The sequence below is a fragment of the Aspergillus versicolor genome (assembly GCF_001890125.1).
Source record: "Aspergillus versicolor CBS 583.65 unplaced genomic scaffold ASPVEscaffold_2, whole genome shotgun sequence".
In the NCBI taxonomy this organism is placed as follows: domain Eukaryota; kingdom Fungi; phylum Ascomycota; class Eurotiomycetes; order Eurotiales; family Aspergillaceae; genus Aspergillus; species Aspergillus versicolor.
This window is the reverse complement of record NW_024467525.1, coordinates 2,671,376-2,695,501: the sequence shown is the minus strand read 5'-3', so window position 1 is coordinate 2,695,501 and position 24,126 is coordinate 2,671,376. Positions and strand designations below refer to the sequence as shown.

Below are 24,126 nucleotides of genomic sequence, written 5' to 3'. Positions count from 1 at the left end.
CTCTTGACCGCCAGTTCGCCCTTCCAATCCTGCACCTGCACCGGCACAGTAGCCACGGCACTCCTCTTAATTGGAGGGACCTAGTAAGTCTGCAGCAGTCTGGACTGGTTATACTCCCACGCCGTCATCGCACCCTCATACCGCAGCTGCTCGCCCTCCCCCACCAACTCCGGTATCGCAGCAACCAGGGCCTCGCGGTCTGGCTTCCCAAAGTACGCAATCGAGTAGCGGTCCGGCACCTCAATTACTGTAGAAGTAGCAGAATCCTTCATCCCAACCGGCAGCGTCACCCGGTGATTCGCCGACCGTAGCCGATCATTCGTCCACCGCTGCAGACAGTCGCCGACATTGACGATCATATCTCGCCCGGCCGCGGACGGGAGGACGGGGATATACACGCCGTCCCGCTCCTGCGACTCAACCTCCAGCCCCCCGACCTCATCCTGGAAGAGCAGGGTGATTGTCCCGAAGTCGGTGTGCGAGGATATGCGCATCTTCTCGCCGTTTTCGAGCAGGGACGCCTTGGTTGCCGGGTAGTGGTTTAGGCGGAGTTCGGAGCTGTTTGTGCCGCAGCGGGGGATGAAGAAGGTCGGGTCGAGAGAGAGGGAGAGGGCGATTGCCGAGAGGAGACTGAGGTGTAGTGTTTGGCAGTGCGTGTAGAAGGATTCCATGAAGGAACGGAAGCCGGGGAGGGTGTTTTCTGGGGGGAAGATGTTTGGATAGAGCGTGTCATTGGCGGGGCCTTGATCGAAGGATTCCTGGATGGGTTAGTGGTAGCACGTCTTTATTGGATTGAGAGGTACCTTGAGGTCGAATACGGCTTTTCCCTGTCTGATGACGGAGAGCTTCTCTTGTCCGACGCAGCTCCAGCCTCGATGGGGGTTTGGCTTCTCGGGGTGGGCGGCTTGCATCTTGTCTTCGAGCGGCATGCCGAAGAAGCCTTTGCTCTGGGTCTGTTAGTCTAGCTTTGGTATTGTGCTTGCTACTCACCCAGTCAAAGACCTGATCAAGGACAGCATCTGGGATGCTGTGGTTCCTGATCTTGACGAACCCTAAAGAGGACAGCGAGGCATAGAGACGCTTGCAGAAGTCATCCTGCTGGCTCTGGCTGCCACTGGCGAATTCGGAGAAGTCGAGTATGGGAATGTCCATTGTAGAAGGATATGAGATAAAGAAGAAAAAGGGATATCAGCGGCACATCGGCCTTATCAATCGCCAGCCACGCCATCGGGAGCCGAGACATAAGACTGCGGGTCGTCAAGCAGCACTAATGCACGATGTCGTACGATGGGGAATCCCAGAGGACCGCGAGAGTATTGACCGCATTTCTGTATAGACAGGCCCTATGAACTCCAGAAAGTACGAGAGTACTGGACAAACTCCCGACGCCAAAGTAATGGATCCCTGTATAGATGCAGTGGTCTAACTGGCTGTCCTTCCTGCCCAATAACCTGACCTGGACACTGCAAGGCTGAGTCCGAGGCTATTAATCGCGTGATGATTTGATAACAAAAGACGACGAGGCTATGCAAACTGATCCTCAGCCTTGCGCCTTCCAGTCTTTATATGGCGAACCCCGCCGTCATCATCCTCAACAGCATCCTCCACTCTCAACCATCACAACGGATATGGCCGACCCTTTTTCTATCGCTGCAAGTGTGGCCGGAATTCTTTCGCTTGGTATAGAAAGCTGCAAGCTCATCGTGAAGTACTGCGATGATTTCCACGGCGCCGATGATCAGATCGAGTCGATCGCGTTGAAGGCTGGTGGTCTCTCATCCACACTCCAACAGATCAATACTCTTCTAAAAGAGACCGATGGAGTTCATCCCAAAATTGCCAGCGATATACGAGAAAAAGTCCTGCAAAATGAAACCTGGATTACGAAGATCAACAAACGAGTTGCGAACTTGTCTATGGCGTCGTCGAGTAATGGTTTGAGCGATAAACTGCGCGCCACTGCTAAGAAGGCCGCATTCCCTTTGAAGAAGAACTCTCTCATTGATACAGTTGAGATATTACAAGGGTTGCAGATGAATCTCCACACAGCATTACTCACGTAGGGTCATATCTTCTGTGAGTTGGACATTGATACTGATACAAGCCTAGCCTACAAATCCAGCATGTATCAGCCCTCAGTAAGCAGACAGAACTCATAGAACGAGTGGAAAGCTTGGTGCTGGTGCGAACAGGCCAGCTTGGTATGGACATGGGCAGGATGGTATGTCCTAGGTGCTGGTTAAATATTGAAACTTGATCTGACTATACTAGGAATTGGCAATTCGAAACACGCCAGAACCTCAACAACAGCAAGTTTCGAGACAATCATACAGTATGCCGTGCGTGTGCTCAAATAATATGACACGCTTCGGTCATGGAATGGAAATTCGTCGGAAGTGCCCACGGCATAAGCATTTCACGCACACAAAAACACAGTCGAAGAGCTTTACCTTTACCAGCTCCTGGTTTGGACTCTCGATTGAGGCAGCAATATCCATCTCAAAGAGGGCGAATGGGCTCTCGATCAGCCCAACTCTTCATTTCCACGCGATTGTCCCCGATGATTCCCCCGCATTCGAGCTTATGAGAAATTGGCCGGAATGGGCCGCGACGGCTGAAGAGATTGCAAGTCATTTTAACATGGTTGTGCAGGAGCTACAACAGCTCTTCGATCAAGGCCGCGCAACTCCCTTTGATAGGACTGCGGATGGCGAGACCTTGTTGCATGTACGTTCTACGGCACATATTGTTGTGGATGTCGCCAAACTAAATGTTGTAGACTGCAAGTTTTGAATACTTTGGGTACAATACAGGGGCCCCCGCGTGGAATCTAATAAAGTACCTTGTTGAAGCCGGTTGTCCCATAAACGAAGAAAACACATGGGGTCACCTTGCAATGGATGTCGCCATTTCTAATGGGGATGACACGGGAAAACATGTCCTACGTTTCCTAGAGCTTGGTGCTGTGTTGACAGGCACTCATTTACAATTCTCCAAAAGTATAAGGATGGTGGAGCATCTCTGGTCCCATAATAGAGAAGGTATGTCGTCTGTTGCCTGCCTAGACCCGGTCTATTCTGACAGCTGCCAGCATTCTACGTGTCCGATGCTGCTGAAGCTGTCCTGTCACATTCCAAGAACCAGTTGAAACACCATTTGGAACTCGCCAGAGACGACCAGCAAAAGCTAAGTAAGTTGTATGAGCTCTGCTCTTACTGGGCAGACGGAATCCGCATTCTCCACGAGGCCGGTGGCGAGATACCAACATCGAAGAAGAATTATTTGCTTCAGACAGCAATATGGCGTGATTCCATTGAATCTGCACAGGCTTTTGTGGATATTGGAGCTGTCGCCGAGAGCTACCTCATACCTATGTCCAAGTCAAAGCCAATGGAGGACATCCTGATCCAGGACCTCGTTTCCAAAGGAAAGCACCTTTTAATGCTTGCCAAATCTTTACCACCACATGTCCAACTGAAGCTTGAACTGCAAAATGGCCACCTCCCTGACCGAAAGGCGCAGTGCATTGTTCTTGAACTGGAATCGCGTGGGATCCCCATCGACCCATGGTTCAGATACTATAATACACATCCTGTATTTTGTGAATTTGAACTGCGTCCAGACCAAATGGAGCGGCTGTACCAGGCTGGCTTTAGGGACGTGGACGCACCTGATAGTCATGGATACACGCCCCTAATGCAAGCCAACACACATGGCTTTTCGCTGTACAGCATCCAGAATGCTCTCGAGAGGATCCCGTGGCTAGTCAACAAGGGTGCGAGCCTCGACGCCGTCTGCCAAAGCAATGGAATATCGGCCCGCAGTCTAGTCATCTTTAATATTGTGACCGCGACAATGCGATTTCTGACGGGATATTATGGGAATTCCCCCGCCGACAATTGGGATACCAGGCTTGCTGAATTATGCTCTCTCCTCACCATGAAGAGCTTTCTCTTCCAGCAACTCCTGGGATCCAAAAGCACAAATGAAGCTCAGTGCTTCTGTTCAGTACCGAACGGCTCCCTATCGATGTTCTTGTGCTTTGCCACGAATATCGCCCTTTATGTAATGTTTAGGACAGAGACCAACACAACAGTCCGAAAGTCGCTAAGCACACTTTATGAGGCTTTTTTGACTAAGCTGCAAATAGAACCTCGAACTTCATACGACATTATCCGGCTCCTGACTTTCACGGACCTTGGGCTCACTCATACTTGCTGGCATATAGGAGGAAAGGACTGGCGGACCACGACCTTGGATCCGTTCGACGAAAAAGAGGCCACAGAAATTCGCGATGAAGAGAGATACACGATAGAAGAGCTCGAGGACCTGGTTGTGGAATTGCAGCGCGAGTATAATGCATTAGAGATTCCATTGTGGGAGTATATCCAGAAACACTGGTGTGATCGGATGAGCGACTACCTCGAGAAGCATGGAGATAGTATCACTGATGATTCCATGTGCAGTATACTGAGGCCGAGTGTGTTGGAAACTTAGTTGACGTTCTTAGGAATAGATCTGGTGGCTGACCGTTGCAATTCTATATGGCGTCTCATGTTGTATGTGAAGCAGGATTCAGTTATGATTACTTTGAATAGCCAGATTTCCTCAAGCTTCTTTTCTTTCCGGATTCTTTGCTTTAGTCTTTCAATAACTGTCGTAGCCCTAGCCAGCTACGTGTACTTGGAGCTGCTGGTCTTTTTTCCACTGCCAACCCCAACGTATCCGAGATGCAGCACCAACGCACAAGTGCCACTGCAACTAGAATTCTAGCTTACGAGCAGTAGACCTAGATAGCTGCATGCGTTCAACGTTCAAGACGGCCACCGGGGCCAGGCTCATTACTTAGCAGCGGACTATTATTGATTATCCTATGGATATACCATAGTATTTGGAAGGTGGTTACAGATGCTTGGATGCACTTGAACTTGGTACTGTCCACATTAAACCTTTGTATACAATGCCAATCAATTTATAGTTACCATCCAAGCGTATCTTGCCCCGATATGCTCAGCGATGTGGCAAGTTGATAGAGTTGTGACATATCGAGTCTTCAGCGACGCCTCATAGATCTACCTGCATATTGCAACACCACGCAAGGGTCGAGTATAATCCGACAGCAAATTTTGTGAGATTATTACTATAACCACTGGATAAAGCCCCGATTGAATGATTTAACTTTGGATTTCAGTCGTTCATGATATGACCGGTGCTAGAATGCGACTTGATGACGTACAGTCCAGACCTACCGTAGCATATTGTAAACGACAGAAATGTCACCTCGATTCGGGAATCCTTGAGCTAATGGCAGAGTATCCGCGAGTCATCAATCGTGGTTGAGGATTTGATGTGTCATATCCCTATGGCGATCGGGTCGGGTGGCGATGGGACTGGCGCATAACATTGGCCATCAGATGCGCAATATCTCACACCGCCACCAGATTGTTTCCGACTCCTTGGAATTGGGACTGCACTGAAGAAGCTTCTCTGCCATCACGGTCGGGCTTCGGGCTCGCTCCGGCTGTGGATTCAGCACGGCACAGACGGTTGGGGCCAGATTTAGCAGGTTTAGCAGACTTAGGGGCATTGGCGTGGCTGCACTGCCTCGCTAGTCTGTAGGCTGTACACGTGTATTCATGATCTATTATTTGAGATAGTTATGAAGAGTTGTGAATGTATGGTTTTATACAGAGCATCCATACGGAGTCTCCAGACAGATATGGATGCCAACACTGATTGACAAATTATTGGAAACCGGGAAGCACCGCCGGCCCGCCTGACAGACGCTGAGAAGAACAGCAAATGAAAAGAAAATACGCTGCTCTCTTCCCCACTGGCGAATTGGCCCACTTGGACTGACGCCGTCCTGCACCATCGCAATCGAATCTCAAATCGCGACACCGAGTCAGGGGACGAACGCATGGAGCAATAACCCAAGATGGTGAGATTAGCTGCAATGGTGACTGGTCACTGTTAATCTGTGAGCTCTGGGCAGTCAACTGAACAGTATCAGAGTGTCAAATAGCATAATATCATAACATCGTTCAACCTTCCGCTGTTAAACTTTCGCCCGCAACGGCGAGATGGAGAAGGGCGAGTGGCCACGAACTCAAAGTCAGGCTTGATCTGGTAATGAACTACCAGATCGCTGATTGAAGAAGGCCAGTGTAAGAGACTAAGCAGCTAGTGTGATCCTGGCAAGTTCGGACGCTGTGAGACGCTCGTATTGCGTGAAAGTGGAGCGCATTTGGCAGCGCAACCGCTGCCTTCTTTCTGACTGACTCGCGATGAGGACTGATCTCCACGGTATCAGAGTCAAAGCTTACGCCAGTGCTACTCTCGTCGTGCTAGTGCTGCGAGGGCCATGCGTCCATCGAACTCAGTGCAGCTGGGCCTGCCGCTGGAGGGGCTCTGTCTTAAGAGTTGTTCAGTCTCAGTCTTGTTCCTGACACCCTGTTGTTCGTGTATACCTTTGCTAGACCATGTCTGCCCCCGTATCTGCTATCCTCGAAGGCCTTGCTGCCACCGGAAAAGCCTTTGAGAGCAATGAAGCCGGCTCGCGCGAAGCCCTGATTGATCTCGGGCGAGCTCTGGTGACGCAACTCGAGATCCCCTCCGAGTTCCTGCAGCGCACCTTCTGGGCAGAGGTATGTACCTGCATTCACTCATTGAGACTGTATTAATAGACTGCTGCAGCCTGCGCAGTCCGCCATCATCCGCATGGCCGTCGACACGCAGCTCTTCCAGCATATCAAGCAAGCCGGCGATGCAGGCATCACCAGCACCGCGCTCTCCTCCAAGACCGGCATCGATGTCCTCCTCCTCGAGCGTCTGGCCAGACACCTCGTCGCCATGAACCTTCTCTCCTTCAAAGACGGCGCCTTCCACGCAACCAGCCTCTCCAACGGCCTCGCCGAAGAGAACTACCAGCACAGCATCAGCTTCTGCTACGACACCGCCAGACCCTCCTTCAACAACTTCCCAACCCACTTCCAACAGCGCGCCTACAAGTCCCCCGAGCTGGGCTCCCTCGACGGCCCCTTCCAGCAAGCCCACAACACCTCCCTCCCCTTCTTCGAATGGCTGGTCGCAAACCCGCCGAATCTCCAACACTTCGACTCCTTCATGAGCGCCTACCGCGCCGGAAAAGCAAACTGGTACGACCCGGGCTTCTACCCCGTCCCCGAACGCCTCATCGATGGCTTCGACTCTACATCCTCAGACGTACTCCTCGTAGACGTCGGCGGCGGACGCGGACACGACGTCGCCTCCTTCACATCCGAGCACAAAGCCCACCCCGGCCGAGTAATCCTGCAGGACCGCGAGCCCGTCATAGCCGGCGTGCTCGAATCCACAGACTCCACCTCGCGCTCCTTCGAAGCACAAGCCCACGACTTCTTCACCCCGCAGCCAATCGTCAGCGCGCGGGCCTACAGCCTGCACTCGATCCTGCACGACTGGAGCGACGAGGACGGGGTGAAGATCCTGCAGAACCTTGTCCCTGCGCTGAAGAAGGGATACTCGCGGGTGCTGCTAAATGAGATTGTAGTTAGTGAGGAGCGGCCGACGCTGGCGGCGACGAATATGGACTTGATGATGCTGGCGCATTTTGCGGTGCGGGAGAGGACGGAGAAGGAGTGGAGGGATATCCTGGGGCAGGCTGGGCTGCGTGTTGTGAGGGTCTATACGTATCCGGGTGTTGCGGAGAGCTTGATTGAGGCGGAATTAGCTTAATTGTATACGAGAGTATGTCTATATTCATTCAATATTAACTGTATGGCTGTGCTGTGCTGATGGATCCCGATTTCCGCCACTGTTACAAGCGGGGGACTGCTCGAGGCGAGATGAAGGATTGCAGGATTCTGTGCAACACGATAATCTCCAACTGTCTAGCGATATTCATCATTCGTCATCTGCAGCTTGTGGAGTTGGATTGTCCCTGGCTTCCTGTTGAAGCGAGCAAGCTTTCTACTGCAGATGAACATCGGATACATATCACACTGACATGACATGATAGGCGGCAGATGTAACGTCAGGTTATACAAAGTTAGACTTTAATCGGTGTGAGTAGTCGAAGAAGGGATAGCACTTAACTCAGGTGTAGAATCAAGCAGTGTAGACTGTAGAGTCAAGCAGTGACTGACTCGCCTCTCCCGACTCAAGACCCAGCATGGCCGGGTCAGTCGCGAAAACAAATGCCTATCGCGCCCATTTCCAGTCTAGACAGGCCAACGGACCGCGGAAGAGGGTAATTATGGGCCACTATGGAGCCGACTGGAGAACTAATCTGTGACAGGTCGGGCAAGCCAAATAACAACCAGGCATTGCTTGGATTTGAGTTTGCCCTACTTTAGCTTTGTCGGGACGGTGCCCCTGTGCTTATCCTGTGTGATCTTTGGCTTATTGGCTCCTTCTTCGGTGTTTCAATGTCTGCTTCCCCCACTCACGCACTGTTGGCGGTTGGCCCGTTGGTACCTGTGCATGGCTAGTTGGATTCTGCAGGCTGGACGGGCGGGAACTGGATCTGAAAAAGAAATATGACGGCGGCTGCAAGGAGGGCGTGTCTATCTAAATCGAAATACGACGGCTCGTACTTTTTGCTTTTGCTTGCGATCCTTGGATTCATGCTGGTATATCTGGAGCCTTTCCCCGGCTGGCATCCACCGCCGTCCACTGTCACTATCACTGTCCACGGCAAATACCATGGCAGGCTTAAAGACGGATGTCGACTTCAGCGAGAGCCGGGCCGTGGAGGTCAATGTCGTCGGCTGGGTCTTTACTGGGATCGCCATCGGGACGGTGGGCTTGAAGGTGACTGCCCGCCATATGGTGAGGAGGCTTGGGTGGGATGACTTTTTTATCTTCTTCTCGACGGTATGTCTTTGCAATTCTGTTTGGTATGGCACTGACAGATCCAGGGCTTGAGTATTATTGCTGCAGCGCTGGTCTCGTACGCCGTCACCCTTGGTCTGGGCCGGCATACGGCGGCTGTGATGGCAGAGCATGGCATGGAGCGAGTGGCCCAGACTGCCAAATGGCAGATCCTAGGATATCGTACGTACATCCCCTTTAGTATACAAGCTAAAGCTAATCTCTGCAGCGTTTAACATCGGTTCGTCAAGTCCTACACTGTCTACGTTGCACTATCTAACTCATAACTTCCCAGGCTCCTTCAGCTTCCCCAACATCTCCATTGCAATCCTGATCAACAGCCTCCTGGACCCAAACCCACTGCGCTCACGCCTTCTCCTCGGCATGTCCATCATGCAGGTCGTCTTCGCCATGATCTCTGTCATCCTCATCTTCATGCAGTGCAAGCCCACCGCCGCGCTGTGGGACCACAGCATCCAAGGCGACTGCTGGCCCGAGTCTATCTTCTACGACTTCTCATACTTGGTCAGCGCCTACACGACAATGACAGACATTATCCTAGCGATTGTGCCCATTTCTGTCTTCTGGAAGCTGCAGATGCCGCGGTCTACCAAAGTTGGCGTCTGCGTGATGATGGGCCTGACGCTGCTGTCGGCCATCGTGACAATCGTCAAAGCCACATATCTGCCCTTGTTTACAAACAAGGAGGATCCTCGTACGTTATCCAGTTCCAATTCCCAGCTTGTGCTAACGAGGCAGTATACAACGTCACCCCTTTAGTAGTCTGGGGCCTAATCGAGCAAAACGTCGTCATCGTCGCCGCCTGCATCCCAACCCTCCGCCCCTTCTTCCGACAGGCATTCGGCTCAAAGGGCTCTTCAAACAACACATCAACCGGCCGGTCCGGCGGGTCTGGGTTCAAGCTGTCGTCGAAACCGCGGTCGAAGCGTCTCATCTCGGCGACGGAGCTCGCTCTTGAAGAAACGCACAACGAGACCCGGTTCGACCAGACCCGGCTTGACCCGGAGACTGAGAGCAATAATAGCGGTAATAGCAGGCAGGGGATCTGGCAGACCAGGGAGGTGATTGTTGAGACGGACGAGGGACATGGCGATAAACGGTCGAGCGAGTTTAGGAAGGCTGTGCCGTCGAATATGCGGTCATGATTGTGTTATTATGGTGTTTATCTCGGCTTGTATTGTATTATATTATACATCTATGACATGAATTGATATACTCCGGAGTATATAACTGTACTTACTTATTAAGGCTATTAATAATAGTCTATCGGGACAGTTCCGATCCCCGCACTCAACTTCACCTCATCACATATTCCATCCCACAATGGCAGACAAGGTCAATGTCCTCCTCTACGGTCTCGGAGCGTAAGCTTTTCCATAATATGTATAATCCTGTCTGACCGTCTAGGATCGGCTCCTTCTACGCCTTCATCCTTAACCGCAGCGACCGCGTCCGGCTAACCGTCGTCGCGCGCTCAAACTACGACGCCGTCGTTAGAGATGTATACCAACTCACTGCATCAATTTCACTGTATTAACATCTGTAGGGAATATTAATCGACAGCAAAAAGCACGGCCAGCACCGCTTCCATCCGGATCACGGTACATCCTCCACAGATCACAGAACTGCAGAACTGCAGAAATCAAGTCTCAGCTAATGATATAAGTAATCCGCTCGCCTTCGGAAATCGCAGGGCATCACTTCGACTACATCGTCTGCACCCATAAAGCCGTCGACCCGCACGGCGCCATAATCCCGCTCGACCCGGTGGTAGACGCGGACACGACCATCGTGGTGCTACAGAACGGCGTCGGGAACGAGGATCCCTTCCGCGAGAGATTTCCAGATGTTACCATTATATCCGGCGTTGTATGTCAATTCTCTTGTTTAACGAGTCTAGATGGTTAATTCTATCCAGGTCTGGGTCGGGGCCTCGCAACAAACTCCAGGGATAGTACAGCACACGGATGCCGAGAATACCGAGCTAGGTCTATTCCCGAACCCGTCTCTCTCTAGCGAGGTAGAAGAGAAACGACTAGAGGGATTCACATCGCTACTCAAAGAAGGCAAAACTCCGTTCCGCACCATACCTACCATCCAGGCCGCGCGGTGGGAAAAGGTCGTGTGGAACGTCGCCTGGAACGCCATCACCACCTTAACTGACCAGGATGTATCGGGCTGGCTGGACTCCTCCCCCGAGGCGGAGTTGTATACCAAGGAGCTCATGCGTGAGGTTATTGCCGTTGCGGGGAGTTGTGGTGTTGTGTTGCAGCAGGGGCTGGAGGATGAGTTGCTGGCTAGGGCGAGGGAGTTGACGAGGACGGGGCAGTTGAGGACCAGTATGCAGGCGGACCGCGAAGCTGGGAGGAAGATGGAGATCGAAGTTATTCTTGGGACGCCGGTACGGAAGGGGAGGGATGCTGGTGTGGGAATTGCACGGCTGGAGAGTCTTTATGTGTTGCTTTTGGCTATCAATAAGCGGTTGATATAGATAGAAGTACATTTACTCTAGACAGACTACATACTAACTGATCTGTTAGTGGGAGTACTTAGCCTTGCAGTGGCCTTTTCCCGATCCACGACCAGCATCAGAATCAGCATCAGCATCTGCTGTCTCTGTCGCCGTAGCTGTCGCTGTAGCTGTGGTAGTGGTAGTGGTAGTCGAGTCACTGCCTGAATCTTTGCTGGAATCGTTGGAACCCTCAAACTGACTGCTGCTGATACTTCCAGAATACTCAGCAGTCGAGCCGTCAATCCCCTCCAGCTTCGGCGTCAAATCCTTGCCCTTATTCGGCGGCCCGTTGAAGTTGCCCGCATTGCACTGGTCATCGATATTGTTGCACTTGTTCTCCCAGATCTTGCAGTTCTTGCTGCCCGTTGGCGGCGCCGTCTCGTAGCACACGTCCGTCTGGTTCCAGCAGTTCTTGGAGGACTGTCATAATTAGCATATATATAGTGAAAGGGAAAGGGAAGAAGACAAACCGCCCAGCATCCCTCCTCATCACTATAACTCGGCACCTCAAACCCACACCAATCATCACGAACAAGAATACACCCCTCAGGCTCAAGACCCTTCTTCTGCACAGCCTGTTCACCAGAAGCAGCCTTCGAAGCCTTCGCATCCGGTTTATAAACCGCCGGCCCAAAGCGCGGATACGGCAGCTCCAGCGGCGTCGAATACAGATTATACGTCAACCCCTTAATCCCCAAATCATACGTATCCTTATCAATCGCAATCCCTTCAGGCACAGCCCCATCCTCCGAACCCTCAAGGAAAACCTGCGCACAGCCAACATAGAACTGCGGATCCGGCGGGTCATCCTGCGCAGCATGCAAGGCCAGCAATTCCGTACGCACCAGATAATCACCACCCTTAAGCCCCTGGGGCACATTAACAGAGAGAAACCCATTATTGGCGATGAGTTTCTCCGTGCACCACTGGCTCTCGTCTTCGTCGTAAGTGTTCTCATACACCTTGAACCAGCCGTCTCCGGACGCGGCGTTGTTAGACGCTGTTGCGTCTTCTACGGGCTTCATGTACACCGCGCAGGGCCCCTTGTGCCCGTCGTCTATGGAACCTCCTTGGCTGCCGTCGGGCCATTCGCGGAACTTGAAGGTGAGGGTTGAGTTTTGCGAGATTGGGCAGGTTCGTTTGTTGGCTGTTTCGCCGTTGTAGCCTTCTACTATTAGCATCTTTGTATGTACTGGATAGAGGGGGAGGGAGGGGGTACCGCAGGCCATGGCATCGTTGGCTAGAGGGCTAATGGGGAATGTTGCCTTCTCGGGGTTATCGTTCTGGCGGATGCAGACTCCGTCGCCTTGGTTCTCGCCGTCGACGTATAGGGTTGTCATGAGGGTGTGGCCAGCCACGAGGGGGGCGAGGGCGAGGAGGGAGAAGAGCATGTTGAAAGAAAGAAAGAAACAAACCTATCAAAGGAGTGTAAGAATGTAAGAATGTAAGGAATGACTGAAGACTGAAGAAAGAGTGAATGATAATCTTGGGGAGTTACAGGTTATAAGTTATATAGCATAAGCGCCGGCATGACTCGAGGCAGGATGGATCAGAAATGCCTGCAGACAAACAATGGAGTACAATTAAACAAGACAGCCACAATCAGTCAAATAAGACGTAGAAATACGGGTTGCAGTTTCAAATTCCACCGATCGATCTGGAGCCCTGCAGCGGCGTTTCAGGTGTCAGCCCAGTGCCGACAAAGAGCAATGAACAGCGACAAACCAACAGCCTGGCGGTATTCTCCGACAGTGGCTGCATGCGCGTTTGCAGGACTCCTGCAGTGTAACCTGACAGCTGGTACAGGAGATGAAGGTCTGGTCCTTGGCCCGGCCTGGCAGTGACAGATCTGACGGTTTAATGAGCAGGGTCAAGCCGACCGTTGGGCCTATGGCACTGGACCAATGGCGCTGGACCCTGATGCCTGATCTGAGTCTGGATCAGGAACAGGAGGAGTTGGATTGGAGTTTTCAGGGTCTGGCGGTCCTTTTCCTGCGATCGGGGCATTTGGTGGCGGTTTCGGTTTCAGGTTGGCTCGGCGCTTATCCACCAGCAATAAATAAGATAGAAGAATTAATGGATTAGATAATTATTGTATCGTTACTCTACTAAAGCTAATACACTTTAAATCCCCCAGGCATCAGGTTCTGAAAGACCGCAGTCGGGTCATACTTCTGCGCAACATTCACCAGACGCTGGTGATTGCCAGCGCCATAACCAGGGAAGATGGACTGGAAGCCCGCCGCATCGCCCATGTAGTTAAACGGGTCATACAGGCCTGCCTTCTGGGTGGCATTGTTAATCGCATACGTGGTTTCCTCGACCCACTGCATGACAGCCTCGTCGTACTCGGCGCCTGTCCACTCCACCACCTCAGCATAGGCGAGATACACCTTGCCCGGCTGCAGGCCCAGCGCGTTGCCGCCGGCCTTGGCGGAGGCGTCCATCCACAGCTTGCCGATGGGCTGCCAGTCGAGCTGGATGGCCTTGATGTTGTCGGCGGGGATTTGGTCGTACAGGGCCGGCAGGCGGTCGAAGAAGGTGCTGTTGATGATGCTGATGCCGCGGTGCAGCTCGTCGAAGGTTTGGCCGGTGACGGTGCCAGCGACGAAGACATCACTATTTAGTTAGCTAAGTTCGCGAGACAGATAAGGACTGCGTACTTGATGCCGTCGATGACCATCTGGCCGAGCTCGTCGGCGAACTGGGCCAGAGTCTTGAAGGCCAGCGTGCTGGAGTACACCGGGATGTCGGTGAAGGGCTTGAAGGCCTCGGGGAACGGAGTGCTGTCGTCGTCGTGGAAGAGGATGACAGAGGCCAGGGTCTCTGAGCCGGGCGAGGGCACCAGAGCAGGCACAATATGCGTCTTGGGGTCGGAGATGTCCGCAGAGAACGTGGCGACGGCCTACTCAGTCAGATCCACTGCCTACAATATGGAATATGGCACAACATACCTTCAAGAACTGGTCAATATACTGCTCAGCCACGGTGTACGAACCAGCCCACACCCGCGGCGACTTGATGGTCTGCAGGCTGAAGCGAGTCACCAAGCCAAAGTTGCTGCTGCCACCCTTCAGCGCCCAGAACAGGTCAGGATGGCTGTCCTTGTCGACCTCGGCGACAGACCCGTCGGCCAGGACAACCTCGTAGCTGACGACGGTGTCGCAGGCCCAGCCAACCTGGTTGCCGTAGAAGTTGACACCACCAGCAAGCAGCAGACCAGGGACACCGACAGGACCGAGACGACCACCAGCGACACCGAGCCCGTGCGGTTCCAAGAACGAGTACACCTCGGTCCATCTACTCATGTTAGAAGAAAAGAAGATTCAAGACCGAAGCAATGCAAAAGACAGAAAGACGCACCGGTATGACGGCCCAAGGTGCAGGATGGACTGATCCTCGGACAGCTCCAGCGTATTCAGCGCCGACATGACAATCAGCACGCCATCATCGATATTGTTCGCGCCCTACAACTGTCAGTTACAGCCAACTCAACAAGTATACGGTGTAAGGTACCTTGATCCCCATGTGTCCACCACCCCGCACAGCAAAGTTCCCATGGCTCTCCTTCAACAGCTTAATGCCCTCGCCGAGCTGCTGCGCCGACGCCGGGCGAAACACGCAGGCCGGGGACAGGATCTCCGTGTTGGACCAGAAGTTCTGCGACTCCTCGTTGTAGACCTTGTCGGAGGGGAAGAAGACCGAGTCGGCGAGGCCGCTCTTCAGGGCATCGCAGCCGGCGGAGTCGGCGGAGTCTGCGGACGAGCTGCCGGCGAGAGAGAGGCTCAGGCCCAGAGGGAGAGCGTTGATGAGGCGCATGGTGGTTGTGATGGTGCTCGTATTGACGCTTCAGTGACCCTTGAAAGTGGCGGAGGGAGACCGGGGAGAAATAAACTCACCACATGGCAACGGCAACAGCAACTCGCGACGAGAACGAGAACGGCAGCAGTTCGTCCCGTGTTGCCGAAGCAGAACCATGGTGCTCGCCTGCAAAGCCGCAGAGTGGATGCAGTGGTGGATCGCAATCAGAATGTTTTTGTCATCATGCAAGCTTCTTGACTAGCCACACACTAAAATGCGTAGCGCTGTGGGCCTGCTGCGATTCATTCCTTTTCCAGGGGGATCCCCGGTGCAGAATGATTCAGGCTGTCTGCATAACTGATCTACTGAATCGAACTTGATCTTGTTATTGATCTTGACAAATTCATAAATCGACGATGGATGAATGAATCGAGCACGTGCCGTCCAGATATTCAGGGGCATCCATTACTGACTATTATTAGCATTAGCATTAGCATAAAATGAGTATAATACAAAATCCATCGCTAAATAACATGATCAGACTCCGACATTCTCCCGGTCTGCCTGACTCGCGTCTCCCTAGTCTCTAGACATGGCTATGATGGCTACTCCCCACCCCACCAGACTGCTTCACGTCAAACTCCACCGTGCGCACAATCCCATCCAGCTCCTTCCCCATCCCCGGCGACGGCAGAATATGCTCCTCGCTCGAATTATGCGTCTTGAACGTGGTGGAGAACTGGTGCCCATGGCTCGAGAACCCGGGCTGCTCGGAGCGCGGGATGGACGCCAGTGGGTGCGAGTTGCCGCGCGACTGCGATGGATACGCGTATGCACTCTTGCTGCCGTTTGAAGAGAGGCCGAGGAGACGGGGGAAGTAGCGGCGCACGAAGGGGCGCATTACTGTTACGCAGCCGCCGAAGATGCCTAGGTTGAGTTCGATCACGCACCACATGAGCGCGTTGGTCGTGGCCCCTACATAGGTATATGTTAGCTTCGCTTCAAGATTAGGATAGGAGGGGAGGGAGTACAGGTTAGGTCCTCGGTATTCTGGAGGGTGTAGAGACTGGAAAGGCGGATGCAGCTCACGACGCCGACGCTGGGTCGAGTTAGTACAGATTTCTGATATAAGAGCAAATACTCACAAGCATCCGGTAGCTAGGATACAGCCCACGGCAATCTTCTGTCTCAGCGGCATCTGCAGGCGTCGCAGCCAAGGCCTAAACAATCAGCACTCGCCCATCCTTCAGCTGCAGCAATACATACACAGGAACCAAGACAGTGGCAAAGTCGGTAAAGATACCCAGCCCGGCATTCGCAAAGTAGAACACCGGCCGGTTCATACAGTAGCCCTCGGTTATGGTCACGTCCCACGACTTGTCAATCGGGTTGCACGAGAAGGCGTTGGCGAGCACACTGGCGACGTTGTACGAGGCGGCAATGAAGACGAGCACCCACACGGCCAGGTGGAAGTTGCGGCTGGGGAAGATGCGCATGTAGAACAGCAGCACCGAGACCTTGAGGAATCCCGTGCCGATGCAGTACATTATGGCGGCGATGACGTTGAACTGGCTTGTCAGATTTGCGTAGAGGGAGCGTTCGATAGGTCTGGTCGTACCTTGAGGAAGTGTGGTGAGAGATGGCTGACAGGGACATTCCACATATGGACCGCGAGTCCCCAGTTCAGCACTGTCATCGTCAGCTTGCTTAACAGGCAGTGTTTAACAGTAGTATGGTTGTCCACTTACTCTCTAGAATAATCCCGCTCAGCACGCACGAGCATATCTGTCTGGTTAGCATCCACCTATAAGATCAAGGCGAGAAACGCACAAACGAAGTAATCATTAAAACTGCAGCGGTCAGTATAGCACTTCCACAGCAGACAAAAGACTTACAGTCATCCAAGCGGTACCCTCGCGCAATGAACGTTCGGGTCCATATTCGGATCGCCACCGACATAAACGAGATGAACAGGAAGACAACATTCACCACCACAAATCTGTTGCCATCGTAGACTGGGTCGACAAAGTTGGACTTCTCCCCGGGTGGCGGGGGCAGCGCGGGCATTTCATCCATGGAGGCCATGTTGCGAGCTGTCGTTTAGTATTCGGTTATGTTGGTCTGATATCAGGACGGTCCCGCGTCCAGGCAATCGATCTCAATACTCCATTGACCGAGGCCTGCTGCTGCAAAGAGTACGATGTATTTCAGTGTTGTAGGAGAAAAGGTTGGTTCCGGGGAGCCCCATTGATCTTAAACAACAGTGCCCCAGTCCAGTCCCCATCCATGAGTCTCCATGAGCCCAGTGAGCCCGTCTCCCCGAAAGTTTGTTTCGCCGCAGAGGCTGGATGCTGGAGGCCAGAATGAGCTCGATTTGGACATCCAGAGCGTCAATCACTATTCCTGCTGTCCATCATTCGCGAGGGGTCACCCCGGATTAGGAACAAAATGGCCAGCAGCAGCGATTCTTAGTTTCGTATCAATCTTCGGTTCCATGGATTATGTGTCCGTGACGGGTCCACCAAGCATTCTAAGGCTGGGTAGGATGTTTCAGTTTCTAGAAAGAAGGCCGTGAATCTGACACAATTCGCAGCTGTCTTCCCATCAGTCTATATCCAGCCCGTCTTTGCCATCCTCCCTATCCATATAAACCACCCATCGGATTTGCATTCCTTCAGTGATCCTTCTGATCGAGCCATCCTGAAGACCGGCTCAAGCCGCCTTTGAAGAAGCCAAGCCCTATGCAGACCATACCTGATCGACACGGCGAAGAGCAAAAAGGGAAGACTCAGCGCGTTCGAGTCAATCCAGCCGCCGCTCCAGGTCCACCCAGTTAGTGGAAGTTTGTTCCCCAGTCCACAGCGGACCGGATTTTTGGGTCTCCAGACCGTTTCCAGCCGGATGGCAACTTAGTCTTGCTTGTTCCATTCCCTGATATGGATTTGAGCGTTGGGCAGTCCACGCCCTGCCGTGTCTGTCTCTAACATCAATGGCTGGTCGTCCATCGCTGGGGGTCGTCAGTCGTCACTGACAGGTGCCGACACGACTGCGGCCCTCATTAATATCTTTATAGTAGACTATGTCAGAGGCGTCGCCAGCACGACTCGTGTTGTGCTCCGCGGTCCTCTCGGGAAATTTCCCTGATCGCGTAGCGGGCTAGAAACAAGCTTGCCCTGGCTTGTCTCAACATTTTCCTATCCTAGTGAAGATCAAGGAGGTCGCGTGCAGCGCCGCGAAAGTTAAACGCGCAGGAATAGCCATGGCGTTTGCCAATTCTGCCGGCGTCCAGGAAGGTGGCCCCGGCGTACGGTGATGCATCGTGAGATTAAGATAGTGGACATTGGACAAGACGATCAGGGGGGGGCGCCTCGACATGGGCAGTCACAGTGTCACGAGCAAGCGCGCAAGCGAGCAAGCAACCATCCGTGCTCCGTGCTTTAGCCCTGATTCAACCTCAAATCCTCAACCGCTTCAAGGCAGATCCCGGATCCCGACGAGACCGAGAAGGAGAATCTGAAGATCCCCACTCGCACGGTTCCCTCCTTCGACCCACAGGGCCACTCCCATCCACCCAGCATCGACCGGGCATGAACCTGGGTTATTCCAGACGATCTTGTGAGAAGAGGAAGGTCTCCGGTCGATCTGCGGTTGCAGAGCGGTATGTGCTGCAGGGGCACTGCTGTGGGAGTGGCACTGGCTCCGGACTATACCTTATCAGAAACCAGGCCAGCATAAATGGAGCCGTTGGACGAACGATCATCGATGATCACCGTAAGCCAGTTGTCTGCCTGCCGTTATGCTGTTGTGCTAATGTTGTTATGCTGTTATGCCGTGCTATCAGCGAGGACCTTATAAGATGCCGTGGCTGATAATATAGCGAATACGACGTCTTATAACTAACTATTATTCCATCATTATTATTTGTAGTTAGCATAAATATGGTCAATGCTTACAATGCCGAATCTTCCTCTGCCACCAAATATTCTAACATTGCAGAATCAGCAAGATGGTGTTGTTGCTTGGCTTCTCAATATCCCCTGTTAGCACCCCAGTCATCGAGCCTACTTCGAGTATCCTAGCCTCAGCGAAATACACCAGCATGGCAGAAACTTAGGTAGGGCCAGGAATATATACTTTATACAATGTACTCTCCATTGCTGCTGCTGTTCTTTACAATGGCAATGAGCGAGCCAGCTCGTAGACTCGCAAGCGACCTACAATGTTTCCCAACAGCAACCTGGGGCTTCGTTATTTACCGCACTACATACACCCCTCTATCTGACAGAGAATTTCCCGTAGTTCTGCCTTGCCAGTATTAAACAGGGCGCCGTGGTCCGTCCATGAACCGGGCTCGATGGAATCAGACGAAGCAAGACCAATCGCACTATTCCCCCGGCCATTTTTACTAGATAAGCTAGGGGAATGGTGTCTGAAGGCTGTAGAAGCGTGGCCTGAGCTCGACGAGACTTCGGACAACTATGATGGGATTATGAAGACACAGGTTGAATTTCTCTGGGAACTATGGAAAGACACCACGGATCAGTATCCGGTGGCGTACTTGGAAAGGGAAGCAGATGGCACTTATGATCCGTTAGCCTGTTCTATATACGCTCGCTATCCATCAGCACTCGAAATATATTCCGGTCAAGTTACCCTTCAAAGACGCAAATAGCGTAAGGGCAGTGATTTTCTTGATTTTACCAGGTCAAAAAGCAAGCTGCGTGCTTGCGACCGCCCATAATATTTATAATATGATTAAATTTGTATTCTTATTTATATTCTACCAGACTGTGTTCCCGCGCCTGTTTCCGAGTTATTGGAACATTCCAGTTCCTGTCCAGGCTACATTAATATACCAATGATCTACTAGTTTAGTAGACCTCTTAGTCCTATACTCCATAGCTAGACTACTCCCAAAGGACAAGTATTTGAGCGGGTATTACTCATTTTGTTCCATCCTCCTGTTGGGTGTATACCACAATCGGACCGGCAAGTACTAGTTATAGCTTCACACTACCTTAAGTCAGCGCAAAATTGATTGTTATAAAGGGGTGAAAATATATATCTTAAGCATTATAGAGGTCTTCCCGCGGCTGGTTCCGTGGATTTGGCGGTGCGAACCATGGAACGCACTGTATACAGTGACCTGTGATCTTGTTTATCGGTTTGGCGTAAATATATATTTCTATATTTCTACTTTCCCATAAATAGAACTGTACGAGTTGCCGGTATAGGGGTTTACTGTGGTGATTGTTGAGAGAGAGTGATGGTGTTGGCCTCAGGCAAGAACCCCGCTCTCCTTTCTCAATGCAACTCATCTCACCATCTCATCAACTCATCTCATCAACTTCATCCCAGAATCAGGGGAATCTTGCTCGGCCGTCAGTAATTTCCTCTCATTTGAGCAGGCGGCTGGGCTTGCTCCACACCGTGTTCTCTCGACTTCGAGTCTCGACTCAAGATGCGACGCTGGACTGGTTGGCGCCCGATCGCTGGTTGTCCCCTGTGGCGCCAGGAATGTTGTTGCCAGTTGCCACCACAACACAACACTCGCGCTCATTACAATGGCTTGCAAGCCTCGCTGTCAATTACCGGTGATTAATAAACACAATAGGTTTCTATTCAGACTTCACACTCAGACATTTGCAGCTATTGTTCACCTTGTTGAATGTTGACCTTTGCAGACTGCAACGTCCCCTGTTTCAAGTTGACATCTCGCGTTTCAGACGCTGCAAGGGCCCCCCACTGCGCGCCATCGTTGTCGCCGGAGCTGGCCGAGCATGCCTCGATGAGGAATGAGTTATCTTGGCTCGTCATGGCGCTGCTGTCCCTTGGCTCCCATTTGCTGCTCTTGCTCTCGCCAATTCCTCATGCTGGGCTGACCACGCCTCTGGATTGGACGACGCCACAGTCCAGATTGTGTTCTTTGGCGCTCTTCAACAATGCGCGAGCGTTCCAGATTCCAGGCCTGTGCTGGTCGTATATAGGCCCGTTGCCCAGGGTCCTGCAGCCATTCTGTCTCACATACTTCAGTTCTCCTTTCCTTTCTTGCCCTCTGCATTCTTTGTCGGGCCACTTCGTCATTGCGGATTGATTCTGCATTTTTCTTTCCTTCGTCATTTGACTTACTACGTAACTACGGCCTTGACGGTCTATTTCCATTCCTTTTCATTCTCTGATCTTGATCGATCGATCTATTTGCATCTGCTCCCTGCATCCGCTAAAGCAGCCCATTCATTCACTCCTTTCGTATAGCAAAATCGACCTATTACAAGAAAAGTTTCTTATTTCAACTCACATCACAATGTCCTCCTCATTGATGCGGACGGTGGGCTCTATCGCTGCCTCTGCCATCATCTTCCCGGGAATCGCGCAAGCCGCCGGCAATTACAAGCTGAAACACTCCTGGGAGGGCGAGAAGATCCTGGATCACTTTCACCTTTTCGATGCCCCCGACCCCACCAATGGCTTCGTCACCTATGTCAACCAAAGCCATGCAGAGGATGCCGGCCTTTTAAAAGTCACCGACAGTGGAAGCCTTTATATGGGCGTCGACTATGAATCAGTTCTCACGGCTGATGGCCCAGGCCGTGAGTCTGTCCGTATCGAGAGCAACGAGTACTACGACCAGGGTCTCTATGTCGTCGACATCCAGCACATGCCAGGCAGTATCTGTGGTACATGGCCTGCCTTTTGGACAGTCGGCCCCAACTGGCCAACCGACGGTGAGATTGATATCATTGAAGGCGTCAACCAGCACGATGCGAACAAGATCGTCCTGCACACCAGTGGCTCGTGCGATGTCGGCGGCGAGAAGGATATGTTGGGCGAGATGACATCGAGCGAGTGCGGTGATGCATCAGGCACTATTGGGTGCGTGGTCAAGGGCCAGAAGGGCTCTTCCGGCACACCCTTTAACAAGGGCGGTGGTGGTGTCTATGCCATGGAATGGCAGGAGGAGTACCTCAAGATCTGGTACTTCCCGCGATCTGAGATCCCCGAGTCCCTTTCCACCGGCAAGCCAGACGTTTCGTCGTTCGGCAAGCCCATGGCCCACCTGCAGGGCTCGTGCAACTTCAAAGAGCGCTTCACCCACCAGAAGATGATCCTTGACACCACCTTCTGCGGTGACTGGGCCGGCGGTGTTTTCGGTGACAGCGGCTGCCCTATCAGCGACGCGAGCGACCCCATGGGGAGCTGTGTCAACTACGTGGCGGAGAACCCTAAGGAGTTCAAGAACGCATACTGGGAGCTCAACTCCATCAAGATTTTCCAGGTTGGCGGAAATGACGACGAGGCTCACGGAACTCAGGCCGCTGCCACTACCAAGACTACAGAGGCTGCTCCTGAGACTACTGCCCCTGCTCCTTCGACCCAGACCGAGGCTGCTCCCGAGACCACCGCCACCGCTCCTTCGACTGAGACCGACGCCGCGACTCACGAGACAGCCACCAGCACCACGGTTAACACTCGTACTGAGACCGTGGGCACTGAGCACGCGCCTGAGACTGCTGCCGCCCCAGCCACGACCGAGGCTCCCAGCGCCCCTTCAAATGCTGAGCCCACCAACTCGCAAACTTCCTCCAAGAAGAAGACCAAGTATGTCACCAGGACCACCACTCTCTGCCCGGTCGAGAGCCTGCAAACCGCGAACGCCGTTTCAAACTCAGCCGCCCCTCCATCAGGGGCCTCAATTGAGACAATTGGGAACGTGGCTGAGCCAGAAACCACATCCGCTCCGGCGGCCACGCACGAACCCGAAGCTCCAGCCACAACAGAGGGGGCCTCGATTGAGACCATAGCTCAGCCGGAAATCACAACTGCTCCCGCTGAAACCCACGAACCCGAAGCCCCAGTCACAGAGAACGTTCCAACAACGGAAACCTCCGTCGACCCCGTCGCACAACCAGCCACTAGCGCCGCGCAAACCACTCCTGCCACACACGCGCCCCAGCAGCCAGAGACCTCATCGCCGTCTGTCCCCCCTGACAGTGTCATCTACACTGCCCCTCGAGAGGAAACTACAAGCAGCAGCACCTCCTGGAAAATCAACGCCAGCTCGTCAATCTTCGTCTCTGTCCCGAGCGCTGAGCCAACATCTTGGCAAACTACGGACGCTGTCATCCCCAGCGGCGCTGAGCCCACTACCACCGGCACACCGACCACGCCATCAAGCCCCGTGTTCACTGGCATGGCCAGCAGAATGTCGGCGTCGGCGCCGGCGACTGTCGTCCTCGGTGCCCTCGCGCTCCTGCTGGTAGTTTAATTGACTTGACCAAGTCCTGCCTCTCTGTTTATTTTATGCCGTATTTATCTCGGTTGCTGAACCAATACCCTTCAGATTGCACTGTGCATTTCGCTTCATTTTGTCTTGTTTGTATAATTAGGTTGGCTGTCTGGCGAGAATCATACCCCAGCGCTGCTCGCTTGAGTTTCTTTGATGGGCTAGGATGTCCACTAAATTTGTTTCGTTCTTTCGAGGCAAGAATAGCTAGATAATAGAATATAATCTGTCGATTATGTCGATTATAAACTCCGCTGTTTATGAATTGTGTCCTGGATAGCCCGGCCTGAGGCAGTTTGTATTACTCCCCAAGTCCGCACCGGACTCTGTGCACACTTTGTGCACACTTTTGAAAATTTTTTTTTGCTTAACCAGATGTAGTCACGATCCGACCAATGTAGCACAAAATGGGGTTATAGCTCAGCGGGAGTAGCGTTCGACTGAAGTTCAACTTCTTTCATCCTTAATCGAAAGGTCCCCGGTTCAATCCCGGGTGACCCCATGAACTTTTTTTTTTGCCCTTCCCTAATTTCCCTGGTTGTCTGTTATGTTTTGTGGGACGGTTGTGGGTTTGGGACGGGCATGCATGTATGTGGGGCTGGGAGATTGTTGGATTGAATTGGATTGAGACTGGAAT

General features: G+C 52.6%; 10 protein-coding genes and 1 non-coding gene across 11 annotated transcripts; 7 read left to right on the top strand and 4 right to left on the bottom strand.

The window, feature by feature from the left end:
- Positions 1–80: 80 nt before the first annotated feature.
- On the bottom strand, positions 81–1,152 carry ASPVEDRAFT_25657 (isopenicillin N synthase family dioxygenase; the record flags this gene model as incomplete). The annotated part of the gene is made up of 3 exons (XM_040809803.1): positions 81–758; positions 804–953; positions 991–1,152. The coding sequence occupies 3 exons, from the start codon at positions 1,150–1,152 to the stop codon at positions 81–83; spliced, it is 990 nt and encodes a 329-aa protein (XP_040664569.1).
- Positions 1,153–1,628: 476 nt separating this feature from the next.
- On the top strand, positions 1,629–4,497 carry ASPVEDRAFT_80437 (uncharacterized protein; the record flags this gene model as incomplete). Its single annotated transcript, XM_040816861.1, has 5 exons — positions 1,629–2,059; positions 2,110–2,221; positions 2,272–2,727; positions 2,780–3,041; positions 3,092–4,497. The coding sequence occupies 5 exons, from the start codon at positions 1,629–1,631 to the stop codon at positions 4,495–4,497; spliced, it is 2,667 nt and encodes an 888-aa protein (XP_040664568.1).
- Positions 4,498–6,482: 1,985 nt separating this feature from the next.
- ASPVEDRAFT_80436 (uncharacterized protein) lies at positions 6,483–7,734 on the top strand (the record flags this gene model as incomplete). The annotated part of the gene is made up of 2 exons (XM_040816860.1): positions 6,483–6,647; positions 6,697–7,734. 2 exons carry the CDS (start codon positions 6,483–6,485, stop codon positions 7,732–7,734), a joined length of 1,203 nt encoding a protein of 400 aa, XP_040664567.1.
- Positions 7,735–9,264: 1,530 nt separating this feature from the next.
- ASPVEDRAFT_124355 (ketopantoate reductase family protein) lies at positions 9,265–11,383 on the top strand (the record flags this gene model as incomplete). The annotated part of the gene is made up of 5 exons (XM_040806170.1): positions 9,265–9,598; positions 10,168–10,256; positions 10,439–10,493; positions 10,559–10,761; positions 10,811–11,383. The coding sequence occupies 5 exons, from the start codon at positions 9,265–9,267 to the stop codon at positions 11,381–11,383; spliced, it is 1,254 nt and encodes a 417-aa protein (XP_040664566.1).
- Positions 11,242–12,960, bottom strand: ASPVEDRAFT_484429 (lytic polysaccharide monooxygenase auxiliary activity family 9 protein). The gene is made up of 4 exons (XM_040814007.1): positions 12,903–12,960; positions 11,875–12,819; positions 11,418–11,824; positions 11,242–11,353 (listed from the first exon to the last, which is right to left on the bottom strand). Exons 2-3 carry the CDS (start codon positions 12,793–12,795, stop codon positions 11,429–11,431), a joined length of 1,317 nt encoding a protein of 438 aa, XP_040664565.1. The 5' UTR covers positions 12,796–12,819; positions 12,903–12,960; the 3' UTR covers positions 11,242–11,353; positions 11,418–11,428.
- Positions 12,961–13,518: 558 nt separating this feature from the next.
- ASPVEDRAFT_124865 (FAD-binding oxidoreductase) lies at positions 13,519–15,223 on the bottom strand (the record flags this gene model as incomplete). The annotated part of the gene is made up of 5 exons (XM_040806223.1): positions 13,519–14,023; positions 14,068–14,309; positions 14,359–14,707; positions 14,768–14,871; positions 14,921–15,223. The coding sequence occupies 5 exons, from the start codon at positions 15,221–15,223 to the stop codon at positions 13,519–13,521; spliced, it is 1,503 nt and encodes a 500-aa protein (XP_040664564.1).
- Positions 15,224–15,791: 568 nt separating this feature from the next.
- ASPVEDRAFT_50415 (uncharacterized protein) lies at positions 15,792–17,290 on the bottom strand (the record flags this gene model as incomplete). Its single annotated transcript, XM_040814307.1, has 6 exons — positions 15,792–16,180; positions 16,237–16,304; positions 16,351–16,425; positions 16,472–16,773; positions 16,824–16,894; positions 17,101–17,290. The coding sequence occupies 6 exons, from the start codon at positions 17,288–17,290 to the stop codon at positions 15,792–15,794; spliced, it is 1,095 nt and encodes a 364-aa protein (XP_040664563.1).
- A 1,174-nt stretch (positions 17,291–18,464) lies between these two features.
- On the top strand, positions 18,465–19,367 carry ASPVEDRAFT_881857 (uncharacterized protein; the record flags this gene model as incomplete). The annotated part of the gene is made up of 4 exons (XM_040818253.1): positions 18,465–18,514; positions 18,555–18,863; positions 18,924–18,976; positions 19,133–19,367. 4 exons carry the CDS (start codon positions 18,465–18,467, stop codon positions 19,282–19,284), a joined length of 564 nt encoding a protein of 187 aa, XP_040664562.1. The 3' UTR covers positions 19,285–19,367.
- Positions 19,368–19,509: 142 nt separating this feature from the next.
- On the top strand, positions 19,510–19,927 carry ASPVEDRAFT_881855 (uncharacterized protein). Its single transcript, XM_040818252.1, has one exon. The coding sequence runs from the start codon at positions 19,560–19,562 to the stop codon at positions 19,875–19,877; it is 318 nt and encodes a 105-aa protein (XP_040664561.1). The 5' UTR covers positions 19,510–19,559; the 3' UTR covers positions 19,878–19,927.
- Positions 19,928–21,524: 1,597 nt separating this feature from the next.
- eng2 (putative GPI anchored endo-1,3(4)-beta-glucanase) lies at positions 21,525–22,481 on the top strand (the record flags this gene model as incomplete). Its single annotated transcript, XM_040806100.1, has 1 exon — positions 21,525–22,481. A coding segment is annotated over one exon (957 nt), but the record flags the coding sequence as incomplete, so codon positions are not given.
- A 1,417-nt stretch (positions 22,482–23,898) lies between these two features.
- Positions 23,899–23,991, top strand: ASPVEDRAFT_t40. Its single transcript has one exon. It is a non-coding gene; the product is annotated as a tRNA-Phe (tRNA).
- Positions 23,992–24,126: the final 135 nt, after the last annotated feature.

Excerpts from the sequence above, each read along its gene's own strand:
- ASPVEDRAFT_484429 (XM_040814007.1), bottom strand. The coding sequence starts at position 12,795 with ATGCTCTTCTCCCTCCTCGCCCTCGCCCCCCTCGTGGCTGGCCACACC. Across the intron at positions 11,825-11,874 it reads ATGAGGAGGGATGCTGGGCG|TCCTCCAAGAACTGCTGGAA; the intron begins GTTTGTCTTCTT and ends TAATTATGACAG.
- ASPVEDRAFT_881855 (XM_040818252.1), top strand. The coding sequence starts at position 19,560 with ATGGAATCAGACGAAGCAAGACCAATCGCACTATTCCCCCGGCCATTT.